The following is a 15,380-nucleotide window of genomic DNA, read 5'->3' as shown; positions in this document are numbered from 1 at the left end:
CTCATCCCTACTATTACTTCATCCCTGGATTCACCCAAAAACAGCTGACTGACGCCCAAGACTTCGCGAATTAAACTAAAAACTCCCATTAAAATGCATTTATATATAGAAATTAAATAAGAAAATTAACATAAAGTTCATGCGCCGCGTGTTCACATCGGTCAACGCCCAAATAATGTCGAAGAACAAGGGGAAATCAAAGACCGCCGGTGAAAAAGCTAAAACCGATGAGAAATCCACGCCGGCTAAGGAAACCAGCCCGATTACAGTGGACAAGAGCGGCAATATATGCATACAAATTCTGGCCAAGCCGGGTGCCAAGCAGAATGGTATCACTGGAATCGGCCTCGAGGGCGTGGGCGTCCAAATAGCCGCGCCACCCAGCGAGGGAGAAGCCAACGCGGAACTGGTCAAGTTCCTCTCCAAAGTTCTCGGCCTGCGAAAGAGCGACGTTTCCCTGGACAAGGGATCCCGATCCCGCAACAAGATAATACTGATCAGCAAGGGAGTGTCTACAGTGGAGGCCATTGAGCAGCTGCTCCGCAAAGAATCCGATTCATAGATGACACCTTTCCCCCAATAAATACTCATCCGTAAATTGAATTTTAAAACACATTTGCTTGTTTATTTGGTTGGTTGTTTTTTTTTTTAATGTTTATCATCGATCGGGTCATCAAACCTTAATTATACATATACTCCATTCTTTATATAGCTATATCAACTAGAGCGCGTATGTAGTCTTTAGTTTTTATACATAAATTACTTGGATTCTAAATTAGAAGTTCTTAAAACGACAACTGCTTTTGAATGTTTTGCGGGAACCTAACCATTTTAAGAGTTATTCTTGTTTGTGTTTATATGTATGAGTTAAGCGTATGTTTTTTTTGTCGCATACAACGCGGCAAAAGGTTAATGGGATACAAAATTTAACTCGGCCGTAGTAAACTAAGTACAAAAGTTCGAAACGCAAGTAAATTGTGTATGTGAATGCGAGTGATAGAATGAATTTTGGTTTTGTTTTGTTTTGTTATGTTTTAGCTTGGCCTTTTGTTTGGGCGCTTAATCGACCTCCTCCATGTGAGAAGCGTCTTCGGTGTCCTCAACCAGCGAGGGGGCATCTCCGGCGCTCTGGGCATCCTCGGTGGTCATGGGCTCATCCTCATCGATGCCCAGACCAAGCTTGATCATGCGGTAGATGCGGCTGGCGTGCACCTGGGGACTGTCCAGGGAGAATCCAGAGGACAGCAGAGAGGTCTCGAACAGCAGGATGACCAGATCCTTAACAGCCTTGTCGTTCTTGTCGGCATCGGCCTTCTGGCGCAGAGTCTCCACGATTGGATGGTCGGGGTTGATCTCCAGCTGCTTCTTGCCGGCCATGTAGCCCATGGTGGCGGTATCACGCAGAGCCTGGGCCTTCATGATGCGCTCCATGTTGGCGGACCAGCCGAACTGCGAGGTGACGATGCAGCAGGGCGAGTCAACCAGACGGTTGGACACGACAACCTTCTCGACCTTGTTGTCCAGAATGGACTTCATCAGCTTGCACAGGCTCTCGAACTTGGCCTTGTCCTCCTCGCGCTTCTTCTTCTCGTTCTCATCCTCGGGCAGCTCCAGACCCTCCTTGGTGACGGAGACCAGCTGCTTGCCCTTGTACTCCTTCAAGTGCTGGATGACGTACTCATCGATGGGCTCGGTCATGTAGACCACCTCGAAGCCACGGACCTTGACGCGCTCCACGAAGGCAGAGTTGCTGACCTGGTCCTTGGACTCGCCGGTGATGAAGTAGATGTGCTTCTGGTTCTCCTTCATGCGCGACACGTAGTCGGACAGAGAGCAGAAGTCATCGCCGGAGGCGGAGGTGTGGAAGCGCAGGAAGTCGGCCAACTTGGCGCGGTTGTTGCTGTCCTCGTGCACGCCCAACTTCAGGTTCTTGCTGAACTGGTCGTAGAACTTCTTGTAGTTCTCCTTGTCCTCGGTAAGCTCCTCAATCAGCTCCATGGTCTTCTTGACCAGGTTCTTGCGGATCACCTTCAGCACCTTGTTCTGCTGCAGCATCTCACGCGAGATGTTGAGGGGCAGATCCTCAGAATCGACCACACCCTTGATGAAGTTCAAGTACTCGGGGATGAGGTCCTCGCAGTTGTCCATGATGAAGACACGACGCACGTACAGCTTGATGTTGTTGCGCTTCTTCTGGTTCTCGAAGAGATCGAAGGGCGTGCGACGGGGGATGAAGAGCAGAGCACGGAACTCCAGCTGTCCCTCCACGGAGAAGTGCTTGACGGCTAGATGGTCCTCCCAGTCGTTGGTCAGGGACTTGTAGAACTCGCCGTACTCCTCCTGGGAGATATCATCGGGGTTGCGGGTCCAGATGGGCTTGGTCTTGTTCAGCTCCTCATCCTCGGTGTACTTCTCCTTGATGGTCTTCTTCTTTTTGGCATCCTTGTCCTTCTTGTCGGCATCCTCATCCTCGCCAACATCCTCGATCTTGGGCTCATCGGTGTCCATCTCCTTCTTCTCCTCATCACCCTCCTTCTTCTCATCATCAGCCTCATCGTCGCTGACCTCCTTCTCGCGCTCCTTCTCCACGAGCAGCTTGATGGGGTAGCCAATGAACTGGGAGTGCTTGTTGACAATCTCCTTGATCTTGCTCTCCTCCAGATAGTCGGTCTGGTCCTCCTTGATGTACAGCACGATCTTGGTGCCGCGGCCCAGGGGCTCAGAGTCGTCGGCACGGACGGTGAAGGAACCTCCGGCAGAGGACTCCCACACGTACTGCTCATCATCGTTGTTCTTCGAGGTGACGGTCACCTTGTCGGCCACCAGGTAGGCGGAGTAGAAACCCACACCGAACTGTCCAATCATGGAAATATCGGCACCGGCCTGCAGGGCCTCCATGAAAGCCTTGGTTCCCGACTTGGCGATGGTTCCCAAGTTGTTGACCAGGTCGGACTTGGTCATACCGATACCGGTATCGATGATGGTCAGTGTGCCGGCTGTCTTGTTGGGGATCAGCTTGATGTAGAGCTCCTTGCCGGAGTCCAGCTTGCTGGGATCCGTCAGGGACTCGTAGCGGATCTTGTCCAGAGCATCGGAGGCGTTCGAGATCAACTCTCGCAGGAAGATCTCCTTGTTCGAGTAGAATGTGTTGATGATCAGGGACATCAGCTGAGCGATCTCAGCCTGGAAGGCGAAGGTCTCTGTTTCCTCAGGCATCTGGAAGGGATTAGATCAATAGGATGGATTAGTATAAGTCGGTGGGTGGAAAATGAAGGAAAAGCAGCTGCATTTCTGGCAGCTGCACTTCGCTTTGTTCTTTTTCTCCCCTCTCTCATCATTCTCTTTTGCACATGGCTCATTTAACATGCGCATATACGAGCACAGTGGGGGTCAAAGTAATAGCACTCAGAATAAAACTTTAGTCTTGATTTATTTAGAATAAATTTAGTTATGTTAATACTTTGGTTTATTGATTAGATGCTAATTTCACTTTTCTTCTGATCTAAATGTTTTAAAAGCATTTGAGCAAAGAGGATCCAGAAATTTCCGCGTCGCAAATTTGGAAAGCGAAAGTAAATGGACTATAAAAACTTTAGGCTCAATTTAGCATTTAATTATGTTAATAAATTGGTGTAATGGTTCTTCTTTCTTTCATTTCGAAATACTTTAAATGAGTTGGAGCCAAGAGCGTCCTTTGCGTTCCAGAAATTTCTGCGACGCAAACTCAGATAAAAACAAAATATATACAAATCTAGTGTTATTTTAGCTGATTGCTATTTTTGCTACCCCCACTGTATATACACGTGCCAGCGAAAATGTATATGTGTGTGTGAGCATTGCACATTGAAAGTTCGTACATAACCAAGTTAGTAATTGGAAGCATCTAGAATTCCAAGAAAAAGTAATCTCCCTGGCAACCACAGTTAAAATGAAACAAACAGCATAAGAAACACGATGCTATCATGATTTTTCGCGGACTGACGCCACAATGTTATGTGCAAGTATTGGTCATCAGCTTGCATGTGTTTGCGTGACAAGTGCAAACTGTAAATGCAAATGCAAGAAAAGCACGTGTAAGGGTTAATTAAAGAAAGTAATTTATAATTGACCAGCCTATTTGAAAGCCTGTTTAATTCATGCTCTTTAAAAAAAGCTTCTAGAACTTTCTCTAGCAAAAAAAATAACCGGCATTTTACTAGCTGCGAGTGTGCACGTTGAGTCACCTTTGAAAAAAGCGGCAAAAATCATTTAAGCAATAAAATAATCGTGCATTGTGTTAAAAATGCAAACATCTTGCATCACTTGGTTTCTAGAACTTTAAAATCGATTTTCCGCATTTGGGTCAAGAACATTCGAGATGCACAAGAGCCCAATTGCAGTTGACGGCATCCCCATTGATAAATAAATTATTCACTGTTTTTCGGGATTACTCACCTTGTATGTATGTTTTTCGTTCTATTCACAGAATAAAGGTAAAAATGTATATTTTCACTTTGCTTTGTGCAGAATTGGAAATTCACAAAACTTTTCAGACGCTGTCGACGCGCACCGTACGAAATTTTTTCAAGACTCGAACCGGCATTCGACGCGCTGCCGCTTTTATAGAAAAAACCGCCCTAGCCGCGAAAATTCTGGACGCTTCTAGAGATTTCCAGAAGCCAGGGATACAGTTTCCGGTCGATATGAACGGCGCTTAGTGTTGTTAGACGGTTGAAAAGTGCGCAACCTGTGCGGGCGGATTCAAAAATTATACTGACTGGTGTTTGGTTGAGGTTCCGTTGGATAGTCGGAACGGTTGAGCACAGCCCACTAGGATTTGTTATAATTTATTGTTGGTTTCCATAAGCATACTTGATTACATTAAAATACAGAGAAGTAATGTGAGAACTCTTTTTTTTATTGTTAAAACGAAAAGTATTTTTACTAATTAAAAAGCTTGAATGTTAAAAAATCTCTAAATTATTAATGGTTAAGAACCCTAACACAATTATTTTTGCTTGTTTAAACTATTTAAATAAGTTCTCCCCTAAACTATGTTCTATAACTAATGTATAAAACGTTTTAAGCACATTCACTTATTTCTTCCACTTCAAAGTACTGTTATGTATTTATTATTCATATAAAGCTTACTTAAGATTAAAATCTATAGACATGCCATAATTTAAAGTATGTTATTAAATTTAGCTTGAATAAATTTACATTTTGTAAAGGTCCCGCCATATCGATAAGTCCTGTCCTTAGCTGACTTTATCTTTCCCACCACTAGCAAAATGTTTGTTTGGTATATCGGTGGTACTTATCGACTATATTCGATAAGTAGTGTATTAGCCTCTGCACAGATATATTCCCATCTCTTTCTGGCACGTGTGTTTCTTATGGAGGATAAAGTCGCCGAAGCGGAAACCCCCGTTTGTATGAATAGGCTATAACTCGTTTGATTTGGTGGTTTAGTTTTTAAGTTACAAAAATAAAACTATGGGCGGCACTAAATGCAGTTTTCGTGATTGTCCGGTAAACTCCAAACGAAATCCCAATATGCACTTCTTCAAGTTTCCTACTAAAGACCAAGGGAGGTTGCAGGAATGGGCTAAATACTGTGCAAATGTGCCCCCGAACAAATGGGCCACAAGGACTGTTTGTGCCAGGCATTTTCGTGCGGAATCCTTTATGAACTACAAAATGGACAGGCTCGTTCCCAAGCAAACGCCTACTTTGCTGAGGATCAACAGGGATTTGGCCCTGGACTTTGCGAGTCCCGACCAGAACGGGGAGCCACTTCTTGTGAAGCTGAAGCCTCCAACGCAGCCACATCTCATACCGCCCAAGGACTTCAAATGTCCCCTGGGATTCGTGGACGATGACGATATCGAGCTCCAGAAAGTGGAGGTAACCGGGAAGCAGACTAGAGTTTCCGCGGAGAAACCACAGGAAACACAGACAGCCGAACATGTCGATCTAAATCAGGAGGAGGCACAGCAACCAGCGGAGGATATTGCAAAATCTGACATTTTGATGGATGCAGAGCAGGAGCAGTCGGCGCTGGCCAAAGAGAAGGTGGCGGCGGAGACTCAGGATGTCACAGCATCAACCAGCGGAGGTTCGGGCATGCCTATGCCTCAAAACATTCTGGATATAATTAGTCAACTGCAGCCTTCGCTGGGCGTCAAATTGGTGAAAAGGCCAGTTGAGATACACACAATAAATGGAGGGGACGTGGCTCTGAATGAACAGCAGACTGAAGATTTAACTAAAAAGCAGATGTTAACCAATGAGATAGAAAAGTACGCTAAACCAATGAGTACAAGTGTGGAGGTTAAGCCAAAGGTAATCACACTTAGAGACGAAGATCAGCCCAAGAAAATGTGTACAGATATAAATAAAAAGCGTGGAATGCAGAAGGAAGACCTACGGTACGCAGAGCAGGCTAAGAAAAGAAAGATATCAGAAGCAGAACAAAAGACTGACCACCTCGCTGAAACTAGGAGCGAGTTCGTAAAGAATCTAAGGCAAGAGGCTCCACAAAGTGAAATACCCTCTCAATCCAGCCACTTTAACCCGAACCCTGGCCAAGGGAAAAACATTAAGGAGGCTCTTTTTAATACTGAATCTTCATGTTTTTCAAACGACGAAGAGGAAAATATGGATCCTGGTAGTGACAGTCAGGATGGATCAGATCCGGGTGAAAAACCGTCGTCTTCCGAAGACGACCTGCGTGAAAAGCTGCTTTACGATTACAACAAACTAAAGGCCGAGTTTGACAAACTGTCGGAGGAGAATGCCAAACTAAAACGACTGCAGGCGGAACGTCCAAAAGTTCCCACTCCCACCAAGCCCGCATCCAACTCGTTGACCAAACCACAGCTTTACATGGCCATAAAGAAGTACCTGGGACCCACGATGGCTGCCCTGCTTCGCATTGAAATGTTTGGGGGTTCTGAGGATCGCACCTGGAAGGAAGACGAGCGGGAGTTTGCAACAGAGCTACTGCAACTAGGCGATGAGGTGTACAAGTACTGCTGCGACGAGTGGCGATTCCGGCTCCCCCCGCTACGGACTGCCCGTTCCTGGCTGGAGAAAAAGAAAACAGAAGATGTCGAAGATTTTTTAGATTTGTAGTCTTGCTTTGCTCTTTTTGCAAAAGAAATAAGTATTATAGAATACTTCTAAAATTTTACTTTGCTGACATGGGAGCAAAACCTTAAGTCTTTCGTTTAAGTTATATTCTCGTTCCTCGTAAAGAAACTTTTTGATGAGCCCGTAATTTTAAGATTAGAATTGAAATTCTATTATGTTGTCAATGGCTCGACTTACTTAAAAAATGCTTTTTATTAAGTGTAGAAACGTCATTGTCAGTAGAAGTAAAGTATTTAATGTTGTCTAAAAGTAAATAATTAACTGGTCCTTAAAAAATATTTTATTTGAACTTATTTTAATATTACATTTAAAATTGTATTACAATAAATAAGATGTTGACAGAGGAATACAAAGAGGATTAAAAATTGTTTTTAATGTTATGATTTATTTATCCACAGAACTATGTATTTGTATAGCAAAGCATTGTTAATTCTTGTGGCAAATTATGGAATCATCAGTAGTCTTTGTGACGCATATTTCCTGTGTGGAGCCATCGCAGAAGAAACCATCAGGGCAGCTTCCCGTGACATTTGTGGGCGTTAAAGCGCCGAAGCAGAAGGCGAATGTGTTTAACGAGGTGCAGGCGAAGGTGTAATTGGGAGCACACTGGCCACAGCTGTCCGTATCCCCACAACTGGCTGGATTTTCGCTACGCTGGAAGCAAATCACAGGCTGATCCGTGCACACCAGGCCGTCGGTGCAGATGAAGGTCTGGTTGGTATTCGGCTCACTGCCACCGAAGCACAAGTTATATGCGGTCTGGTTTATGCAGGATGCTCCATTCGATTGACATACATTGCAGTCTGCCTGGATCCAAACGATTGGCAAAGCAACCAAAGCAAACTGCAAATATATTTGGGATTTAAAAAGCGACGTTGGTTCTTATTCAATTTCTTTTGATTAAAGTAAAAAAAAAAAGAATTATAATTAAGAACTTGTTATCAGGATCTTGATACTCACTAAACACAAGAACTTGTACATCTTGACAACTGTACGGATCTTCTGCGAATAATGAGACAACTACGTCTAAGACTTATTTGTACATTTTGGCAGCGGTGCCGAATTTTGTTCTATGGCATCGTAAAATTCTTGCGGTGGATATTAAGTATGGCTTGTTATCTTTTTATGGGCGCTAAGCACACGCTAACTGGAGGTGCGGACCGGCTTAGTCTCCTATAAAGAGAATTGGCACTTGGCCAGCCATCACAAGTGAGTTGCTCTTCCCGGCAAACAGACAAACTATGCTGGCAAATATAATTCTTAGGGTGAGTCAAGTGTACAGTGAGGCCGGAGAAAGTAACCCATTTCGATGTGAATTCCAGATTTTTCTACTCGTCTGGATTTCGGAAAGGGCCCTTGGGCAGACTGCCTGCTCCGACTGCTCCGCGACAAATGATCAATACGCCTGTGTCAACGAAACTGCCTATGGTTTTTGCTTCGGTCAAGGCACTGTGGACGAAAGCGCAGTGCAAAACTGCCGTGATGGGTACTACTGCGTCTTGGCGGGATTTTGTGCGTCTATGGATTCAGCGGAGGTAAGAAATAATTCGCTTTTGGGACCATCTGCCAAATTTCACACTTGTTTTCTCACAGCCAGCCTGTGTCACAGATATTTCTACGACCACAACGGATATAGTAACAGGTTGGTAATTATATAAAAATATCACACTTATGTTTATGGGTTTATTGCCCGTGGTTTCAATTATCTTGTACTTTGTACTGCAAGATTCGACAACAGGTTCGAGTACCCAGGAAAGCTCAGAGTCCACAGAGACCACTACAATAGAGACAACCACCACATCTGAAATAACAACGGATTCGAGTACCCAGGAAACAGTAACCGAAAGCTCGACACCGCCAGTTACCACAGATTCTACCACACCAGTATTTTCTACGGATTCCAGTACCCAGGAAACAGTAACCGATAGTTCGACATCGTCAGTTACCACAGATTCTACCACCCCAGTATTTTCTACGGATTCCAGTACCCAGGAAACAGTAACCGAAACTTCGACAACACCAGTTACTACAGATTCTACTACCCCAGAACTTACAACCGATTCAAGTACCCAGGAAACAGTAACCGAAAGCTCGACATCGTCAGTTACCACAGATTCTACTACCCCAGTAATTTCTACGGATTCCAGTACCCAGGAAACAGTAACCGAAACTTCGACAACACCAGCTACTACAGATTCTACTACCCCAGATCTTACAACGGATTCGAGTACCCAGGAAACAGTAACCGAAAGCTCGACATCGTCAGTTACCACAGATTCTACTACCCCAGTAATTTCTACGGATTCCAGTACCCAGGAAACAGTAACCGAAACTTCGACAACGCCGGTTACTACGGATTCTACTACCCCAGCACTTACAACGCTTTCCAGTACTCAAGAAACAACGGACTCTACAGTAACCGAGACTTCGACACCTCTTAACACCACAGTTTCTACCACTCCAAAAGTCACCACAGAATCAAGTACAGATTCCACAACACCTGCTAATACAACCGAAACAAGCACTCTACCCACAACTTCTGAACCATATACTAGTACTCCAAGTACCACAACGGAATCTTCGGAAGTAGATCCCAACGTCTATTGTGCAAAGATCAGGAGCAAAGGCTACTCCCGAGTTGAGACAGATACCACATGTCAAATGCAAGTATACTTATGATGTTCTATACCAATTATACTTATGGATTTTCATTTTTGTAGGTATGTGTACTGCTATAAACTGAGCCAAGATTACTTGGGTTGGCTATATTATTGCAACGCGAATGAATACTATAACTCAGATACAGAGGCCTGCCAATCCACGCGACCAAGCAATTGCTAGTTACCAAAATGAAGACGATTTTGTGAAATTTCTCAAACTTTTTACACAACTACCAAAAAGGTTAAATAACTGATCAGTTTTAGAACCTGACCTGCATATTCAAATTTTCTGACCATTAAAAAGACGATTGTAAGTAATTTTAATCATTTGTGCATCTATTTTAATGGTACTATAATAAGTAAATAATATATTAAATCTGTAACACGATGAGTATTATTCATTTCTCGTGCAGGTCTCCCTATTTGCATATAACCTAATTTTTATCTGCTACCACATTATTCACATCCTTCCGGTTTAGTGCTGCTGCATACTTTAAGTTTAGAATCAAAATATTGTCCGCTTTTGCAGCTTTTAACTAGTGCTCTCGTTGAGTCATTAACTATATAACAATACACATAGCTGAAAGTATACTACTTTAGTACTAATCAATCAGTATCATCTAAAAAACTAGCTTACGTGACGCATGTGAAATCGTTTTGGTTTTCAATCATGACCGATTTATCCACTTCCTGACAGGCTGTATCCGCACTCCAAGAATCCAGGTCTTTAGGTTCAGGAGCTGGCAATGCAACCAGGCAATGCAGCAGGAGCTATTAATGGACAATATATATTTACTAGAGGAACAACCAGGAGTCCCTGCATAGTTACCATTGATAATATGAGACTCGTCCACATTGTCGTTTTAACCTTGCTTCACTTGGCACACTGAAACCTTGAAGCACCCGAGAGCCCTTTAAATACCGGGAGGATTTTAATCAGTAGCATCGTTTATCTCTGTACGCTTGGGAAATGGATTTCATGTTTATTGCGTACTTTTATTAATTTGTTTTGTCAGCCGTAAATGTACAATGTACATATGTATGTATTTTGTTGACGGACTTCTGAGATATGTGGAAATTTCTTGGTAAATTCTAAGTGTTGTCAAGAATAATAATCCGGCTGTTTGGGAATGCAGATTTATCTAATGGAATAGAAAAATTCCTTCCTGGTATTTTGTTTATATTTTTTAAATATTGTAAATTTTTATACTTTCAATTTTCGGTTAGTTTGAAATTACATTTACAACTGGTAGTTTGAATTCGGTTTTAGTAATGTGTATAATATCAAACAAAAACACCCCTTAACGAGGTAAAAATCTTGTGACGATTGCACCTTCAACAAACAAAAGTTCTGATATCAACTTTTGTGACGAAAATGTATTATACGATCTACTAAAATAAAAAAACACTTTGTTGGTTTACTTCAGGAACTGCGTAATGCTAAATTGGTTTGGACACCCGCTACACGTTGGATCATCCTTGTTTCCAGTACGGTGGGTCTTGAAAATTCTCGGTGGGCTTTTTCCGCACTCCAAGACTCCAAACTCAGGTCATCTGACTCTTAAGCTGGCATCGCCAGTAGGCAGTAAACCAGCACCTTAAATTAAGAAAACTTTTTTTTTCGATATTTTTAATCCCTTATCAGTAAAAAAAATATGTCGCAACCACATGATCAATTTACCCAAACTGCCTTTTGCTTTTTTATAACAGGAAGTGTTTATCGCCTGTCCAACAAATACTTAAAGCCTTATTAAATATCATGGTTATTAGTTTTGATTTATTGGTATAGATGTGATAATACACAAAGATATCTGCTCCAAAATTAGGTGCAATAATCAGGTTTGGTTGCTCTGCATATTCTTGTGGTAGCATCAAAGTATGAGCCTGTCTTGCATGACCTGATTAAAGCCGTAGCAGATCCATTTAGAACATAACAATAAAGATATCTGCAAATGAGTTGATGTTAGTTTTCTTTTTGGATCTATAAAGTTTTTTCTTACGTGGTGCAGGTCGGATCGTCCTGGTTTTGAAACAAATTGGTTTTGGTGACTGTCGAGCAGGTGGCTTCAGCACTCCAGGGCTCAGCTGTGGTCTTAACCATAACCAATTTGTCCCCTTCCTGCGAGGCTGTATCCGCACTCCAAGAATCCAGGTCTTTTGGTTCAGGAGCTGGCAATGCAACCAGGCAATGCAGCAGGAGCTATTAACGGACAATATATATTTACAAGAGAAACAACCAGGAGTCCTTGCATAGTTACCATTGATATTATGAGACTCGTCCACATTGCCGTTTTAACCTTGCTTCACTTGGCACACTGAAACCTTGAAGCACCCGAGAGCCCTTTAAATACCGGGAGGATTTTAATCAGTAGCATCGTTTATCTCTGTACGCTTGGGAAATGGATTTCATGTTTATGGGGTACTTTTATTAATTTGTTTTGTCAGCCGTAAATGTACAATGTACATATGTATCTATTTTGTTGACGGACTTCTGAGATATGTGGAAATTTCTTGGTAAATTCTTAGTGTTGTCAAGAATAATAATCCGGCTGTTTGGGAATGCAGATTTATCTAATGGAATAGAAAAATTCCTTCCTGGTATTTTGTTTATATGTTTTGAATATTGTACATTTTTATACTTTCAATTTTCGGTTAGTTTGAAATAACATTTACAACTGGTAGTTTGAATACGGTTTTAGTAATGTGTATAATATCAAACAAAAACACCTCTTAACGAGGTAAAAATCTAGTGACGATTGCACCTTCAACAAACAAAAGTTCTGATATCAACTTTTGTGACGAAAACGTATTATTCGATCTACTAAAATAAAAAAACACTTTGTTGGTTTACTTCAGGAACTGCGTAATGCTAAATCGGTTTAGACACCCGCTACACGTTGGATCATCCTTGTTTCCAGTACGGTGGGTCTTGCAAATTCTCGGTGGGCTTTTTCCGCACTCCAAGACTCCAAACTCAGGTCATCTGACTCTTAAGCTGGCATCGCCAGTAGGCAGTAAACTAGCACCTTAAATTAAGAAAACTTTTTTTTTTCGATATTTTTAATCCCTTATCAGTAAAAAAAATATGTCGCAACCACATGATCAATTTACCCAAACTGCCTTTTGCTTTTTTATAACAGGAAGTGTTTATCGCCTGTCCAACAAATACTTAAAGCCTTATTAAATATTATGGTTATTAGTTTTGTTTTATTGGTATAGATGTGATAATACACAAAGATATCTGCTCCAAAATTAGGTGCAATAATCAGGTTTGGTTGCTCTGCATATTCTTGTGGTAGCATCAAAGTATGAGCCTGTCTTGCATGACCTGATTAAAGCCGTAGCAGATCCATTTAGAACATAACAATAAAGATATCTGCAAATGAGTTGATGTTAGTTTTCTTTTTGGATCTATAAAGTTTTTTCTTACGTGGTGCAGGTCGGATCGTCCTGGTTTTGAAACAAATTGGTTTTGGTGACTGTCGAGCAGGTGGCTTCAGCACTCCAGGGCTCAGCTGTGGTCTTAACCATAACCAATTTGTCCCCTTCCTGCGAGGCTGTATCCGCACTCCAAGAATCCAGGTCTTTAGGTTCAGGAGTTGGCAATGCAACCAGGCAATGCAGCAGGAGCTATTAAGGGATAATATATATTTACTAGAGGAACAGCCAGGAGTCCTTGCATAGTTACCATTGATAATATGAGACTCGTCCACATTGTCGTTACAACCTTGCTTCACTTGGCACACTGAAACTTTGAAGCACCCGTGAGGTCTTTAAATAGGGAGGATTTTAATCAGTAGATATGGATTTTATGTTTATTGCGTACTTTTATTCATTTATTTTGTCAGCCGTAAATGTACAATGTACATATGCATGTATTTTTTTTGCGGACCACTCAGTTTTGTGGAAAGTTTTTGGTAACTTCTGAGTGTTGTCAAGAATAGGAATACGGTTTGTTTTGTGTATATGTTTTAAATATTGTACTTTTTTATACTTTCAAGAAGGCTTTTTAACAAAAACTTAAAGCATTGTCAAATATCATGGATATTATTCTTATTTTATTGGTATAGATGTGATAATACACAAAGATATCTGCTCCAAAATTAGGTGCAATAATCCGGTTTGGTTGCACTGCATGCTCTTGTGGTAGCATCAAAGTATTGGTCTGTCTTGCATACCCTGATTAAAGCCGTAGCAGATCCATTTAGAACATAACAATAAAGATATCTGCAAATGAGTTGATGTTAGTTTTTTTTTTGGATCTATAAAGTATTTCTTACGTGGTGCAGGTCGGATCGTCCTGGTTTTGAAACAAAGTGCTTTTGGTGACAGTCGAGCAGGTGGCTTCAGCACTCCAGGGTTCGGCTGTGGTCGTACTAGCGGTTGTGGTGGTCACGGTGGTTGTGGTAGCAGCAGTGGTGGTCACGGTGGTTGAGGTCGTCTCTGTGGTTGCCTCCACACAGCCATCCGGTTTGGTCGCTGTGCAAACCTTTAAGCTGGTACTGTAGTACTGATTAGCCTTGCATGAAGTTACTTTTGTTGAGTGGGTTCCGTCGGTGGTATTAACACTACAGGTTATAAAACTGAAAAAAAATTATTAGGGCTTAACCACAAAGAACAATTTTCTGCTTAGGATATTTACGTAGTGCAGGTGGGATCATCTACGTTTTCAAAAAATGTGTTTTTAGTGGCTTGCTGGCAGAGGTCATCGGCTGTAGGGGTTGCAGTAGTTGGGATCTCAGTGGTTGTTGTAGTAGTTGGGATCTCTGTGGTGGTAGTAGTTGTTGGGATCTGAGTGGTTGTTGTAGTAGTTGGAATCTTAGTGGTTGTTGTAGTAGTTGGGATCTCAGTGGTAGTTGGGATCTGTGTGGTAGTTTGGATCTGTGTGGAAGTTGGAATTTGCGTGGTAGTTGGGATCTCAGTGGTAGTTGGGATCTGCGTGGTAGTTGGGATCTTAGAGGTTGTGGTGTCTAATTTGCAAACTGGATCGGCATTTTGATAGCAAGTGTAAAAACCATCGGTGCAATAATAATCCGTTGGACATGACAGCATATCATAAGATGGTTCACCTGGAAATTAAAACATTGCCGAATAGTACCCTTATTTGTAAACAAATTTACTCACCGTCATAGCAGATAGAAAATGTGTTTTCACTGTGACAAGCCACTTTGCTGGCACTTTGGCACACATCGCATGTGGCCGCCAAATATTGGACCAAGAGCTTAAATTTATGAACAAACGAATATTATCCAGAAATGTTTACAGCTTGAAGTAGTTACCAGTGGTACAAGTGCCTTTAACCACATCTTTTTCCTCTCAAGTCGCTTTTCATTCTAAAATACTGGGGACGAACGAATCACCTTATATGTATCTTTGGTTATCTTTAGAGAGTTGCCCAAAAAAGTGAGATATTTTTACGAATGTTTGCTTAGTTTTATTGCGGTGTTAGGCTTTGCGTCAATAAATAGTACAAGGCTACAAGTAATTTATAAAAATATATTCACAAATTGAAGGCGCGTTTGTTAGTGTGTGGTTTACAACATACATATATAGGAATACATAGATTCGAGTCGAGTTTACAAAACA

General features: G+C 42.0%; 9 protein-coding genes across 11 annotated transcripts; 3 read left to right on the top strand and 6 right to left on the bottom strand.

Moving 5' to 3' along the window:
* The first annotated feature begins 35 nt into the window (after nt 1-35).
* On the top strand, nt 36-611 carry LOC108007137 (UPF0235 protein C15orf40 homolog). Its single transcript, XM_017070743.4, has one exon. It carries the CDS (start codon nt 140-142, stop codon nt 560-562), a length of 423 nt encoding a protein of 140 aa, XP_016926232.2. The 5' UTR covers nt 36-139; the 3' UTR covers nt 563-611.
* Nucleotides 599-4,596, bottom strand: Hsp83 (Heat shock protein 83). Its single transcript, XM_017070746.4, has 2 exons — nt 4,435-4,596; nt 599-3,216 (listed from the first exon to the last, which is right to left on the bottom strand). The coding sequence occupies exon 2, from the start codon at nt 3,214-3,216 to the stop codon at nt 1,060-1,062; it is 2,157 nt and encodes a 718-aa protein (XP_016926235.2). The 5' UTR covers nt 4,435-4,596; the 3' UTR covers nt 599-1,059.
* A 782-nt stretch (nt 4,597-5,378) lies between these two features.
* On the top strand, nt 5,379-7,387 carry LOC108007088 (axoneme-associated protein mst101(2)). Its single transcript, XM_017070691.4, has one exon. It carries the CDS (start codon nt 5,476-5,478, stop codon nt 7,114-7,116), a length of 1,641 nt encoding a protein of 546 aa, XP_016926180.4. The 5' UTR covers nt 5,379-5,475; the 3' UTR covers nt 7,117-7,387.
* Nucleotides 7,388-7,499: 112 nt separating this feature from the next.
* Nucleotides 7,500-8,232, bottom strand: LOC108007089 (uncharacterized). The gene is made up of 2 exons (XM_017070693.4): nt 8,095-8,232; nt 7,500-7,977 (listed from the first exon to the last, which is right to left on the bottom strand). The coding sequence occupies exons 1-2, from the start codon at nt 8,113-8,115 to the stop codon at nt 7,561-7,563; spliced, it is 438 nt and encodes a 145-aa protein (XP_016926182.3). The 5' UTR covers nt 8,116-8,232; the 3' UTR covers nt 7,500-7,560.
* Nucleotides 8,233-8,266: 34 nt separating this feature from the next.
* On the top strand, nt 8,267-12,649 carry LOC108007090 (integumentary mucin A.1). 3 transcript variants are annotated; one of them, XR_011604129.1, is made up of 6 exons: nt 8,267-8,399; nt 8,457-8,669; nt 8,728-8,776; nt 8,873-9,797; nt 9,855-10,104; nt 11,222-12,649. XR_011604129.1 is itself a non-coding variant. In XM_036814626.3 (5 exons), exons 1-5 carry the CDS (start codon nt 8,376-8,378, stop codon nt 9,973-9,975), a joined length of 1,344 nt encoding a protein of 447 aa, XP_036670521.3. In that variant the 5' UTR covers nt 8,267-8,375; the 3' UTR covers nt 9,976-11,220. The 3 variants fall into 3 exon arrangements, 1 of the variants encoding a protein (XP_036670521.3); XR_011604128.1 differs by having other exon boundaries at nt 8,861-9,797; XM_036814626.3 differs by lacking the exon at nt 11,222-12,649 and having other exon boundaries at nt 8,861-9,797; nt 9,855-11,220.
* On the bottom strand, nt 10,250-10,755 carry LOC108007091 (uncharacterized). Its single transcript, XM_036814627.3, has 3 exons — nt 10,624-10,755; nt 10,432-10,565; nt 10,250-10,374 (listed from the first exon to the last, which is right to left on the bottom strand). The coding sequence occupies exons 1-3, from the start codon at nt 10,648-10,650 to the stop codon at nt 10,251-10,253; spliced, it is 285 nt and encodes a 94-aa protein (XP_036670522.3). The 5' UTR covers nt 10,651-10,755; the 3' UTR covers nt 10,250.
* Nucleotides 11,550-12,119, bottom strand: LOC139353029 (uncharacterized). The gene is made up of 3 exons (XM_070996107.1): nt 12,053-12,119; nt 11,795-11,994; nt 11,550-11,740 (listed from the first exon to the last, which is right to left on the bottom strand). Exons 1-3 carry the CDS (start codon nt 12,077-12,079, stop codon nt 11,617-11,619), a joined length of 351 nt encoding a protein of 116 aa, XP_070852208.1. The 5' UTR covers nt 12,080-12,119; the 3' UTR covers nt 11,550-11,616.
* Nucleotides 12,650-12,979: 330 nt separating the features above from the next.
* On the bottom strand, nt 12,980-13,581 carry LOC139353028 (uncharacterized). Its single transcript, XM_070996106.1, has 3 exons — nt 13,483-13,581; nt 13,225-13,424; nt 12,980-13,170 (listed from the first exon to the last, which is right to left on the bottom strand). Exons 1-3 carry the CDS (start codon nt 13,507-13,509, stop codon nt 13,047-13,049), a joined length of 351 nt encoding a protein of 116 aa, XP_070852207.1. The 5' UTR covers nt 13,510-13,581; the 3' UTR covers nt 12,980-13,046.
* A 249-nt stretch (nt 13,582-13,830) lies between these two features.
* Nucleotides 13,831-15,314, bottom strand: LOC108007168 (salivary glue protein Sgs-3). Its single transcript, XM_065864277.2, has 5 exons — nt 15,074-15,314; nt 14,919-15,015; nt 14,437-14,863; nt 14,075-14,377; nt 13,831-14,021 (listed from the first exon to the last, which is right to left on the bottom strand). The coding sequence occupies exons 1-5, from the start codon at nt 15,098-15,100 to the stop codon at nt 13,898-13,900; spliced, it is 978 nt and encodes a 325-aa protein (XP_065720349.2). The 5' UTR covers nt 15,101-15,314; the 3' UTR covers nt 13,831-13,897.
* Nucleotides 15,315-15,380: the final 66 nt, after the last annotated feature.

The sequence above is a fragment of the Drosophila suzukii genome, chromosome 3 (assembly GCF_043229965.1).
Source record: "Drosophila suzukii chromosome 3, CBGP_Dsuzu_IsoJpt1.0, whole genome shotgun sequence".
NCBI lineage: Eukaryota > Metazoa > Arthropoda > Insecta > Diptera > Drosophilidae > Drosophila > Drosophila suzukii.
This window is presented reverse-complemented; position numbering and strand designations above follow the sequence as displayed.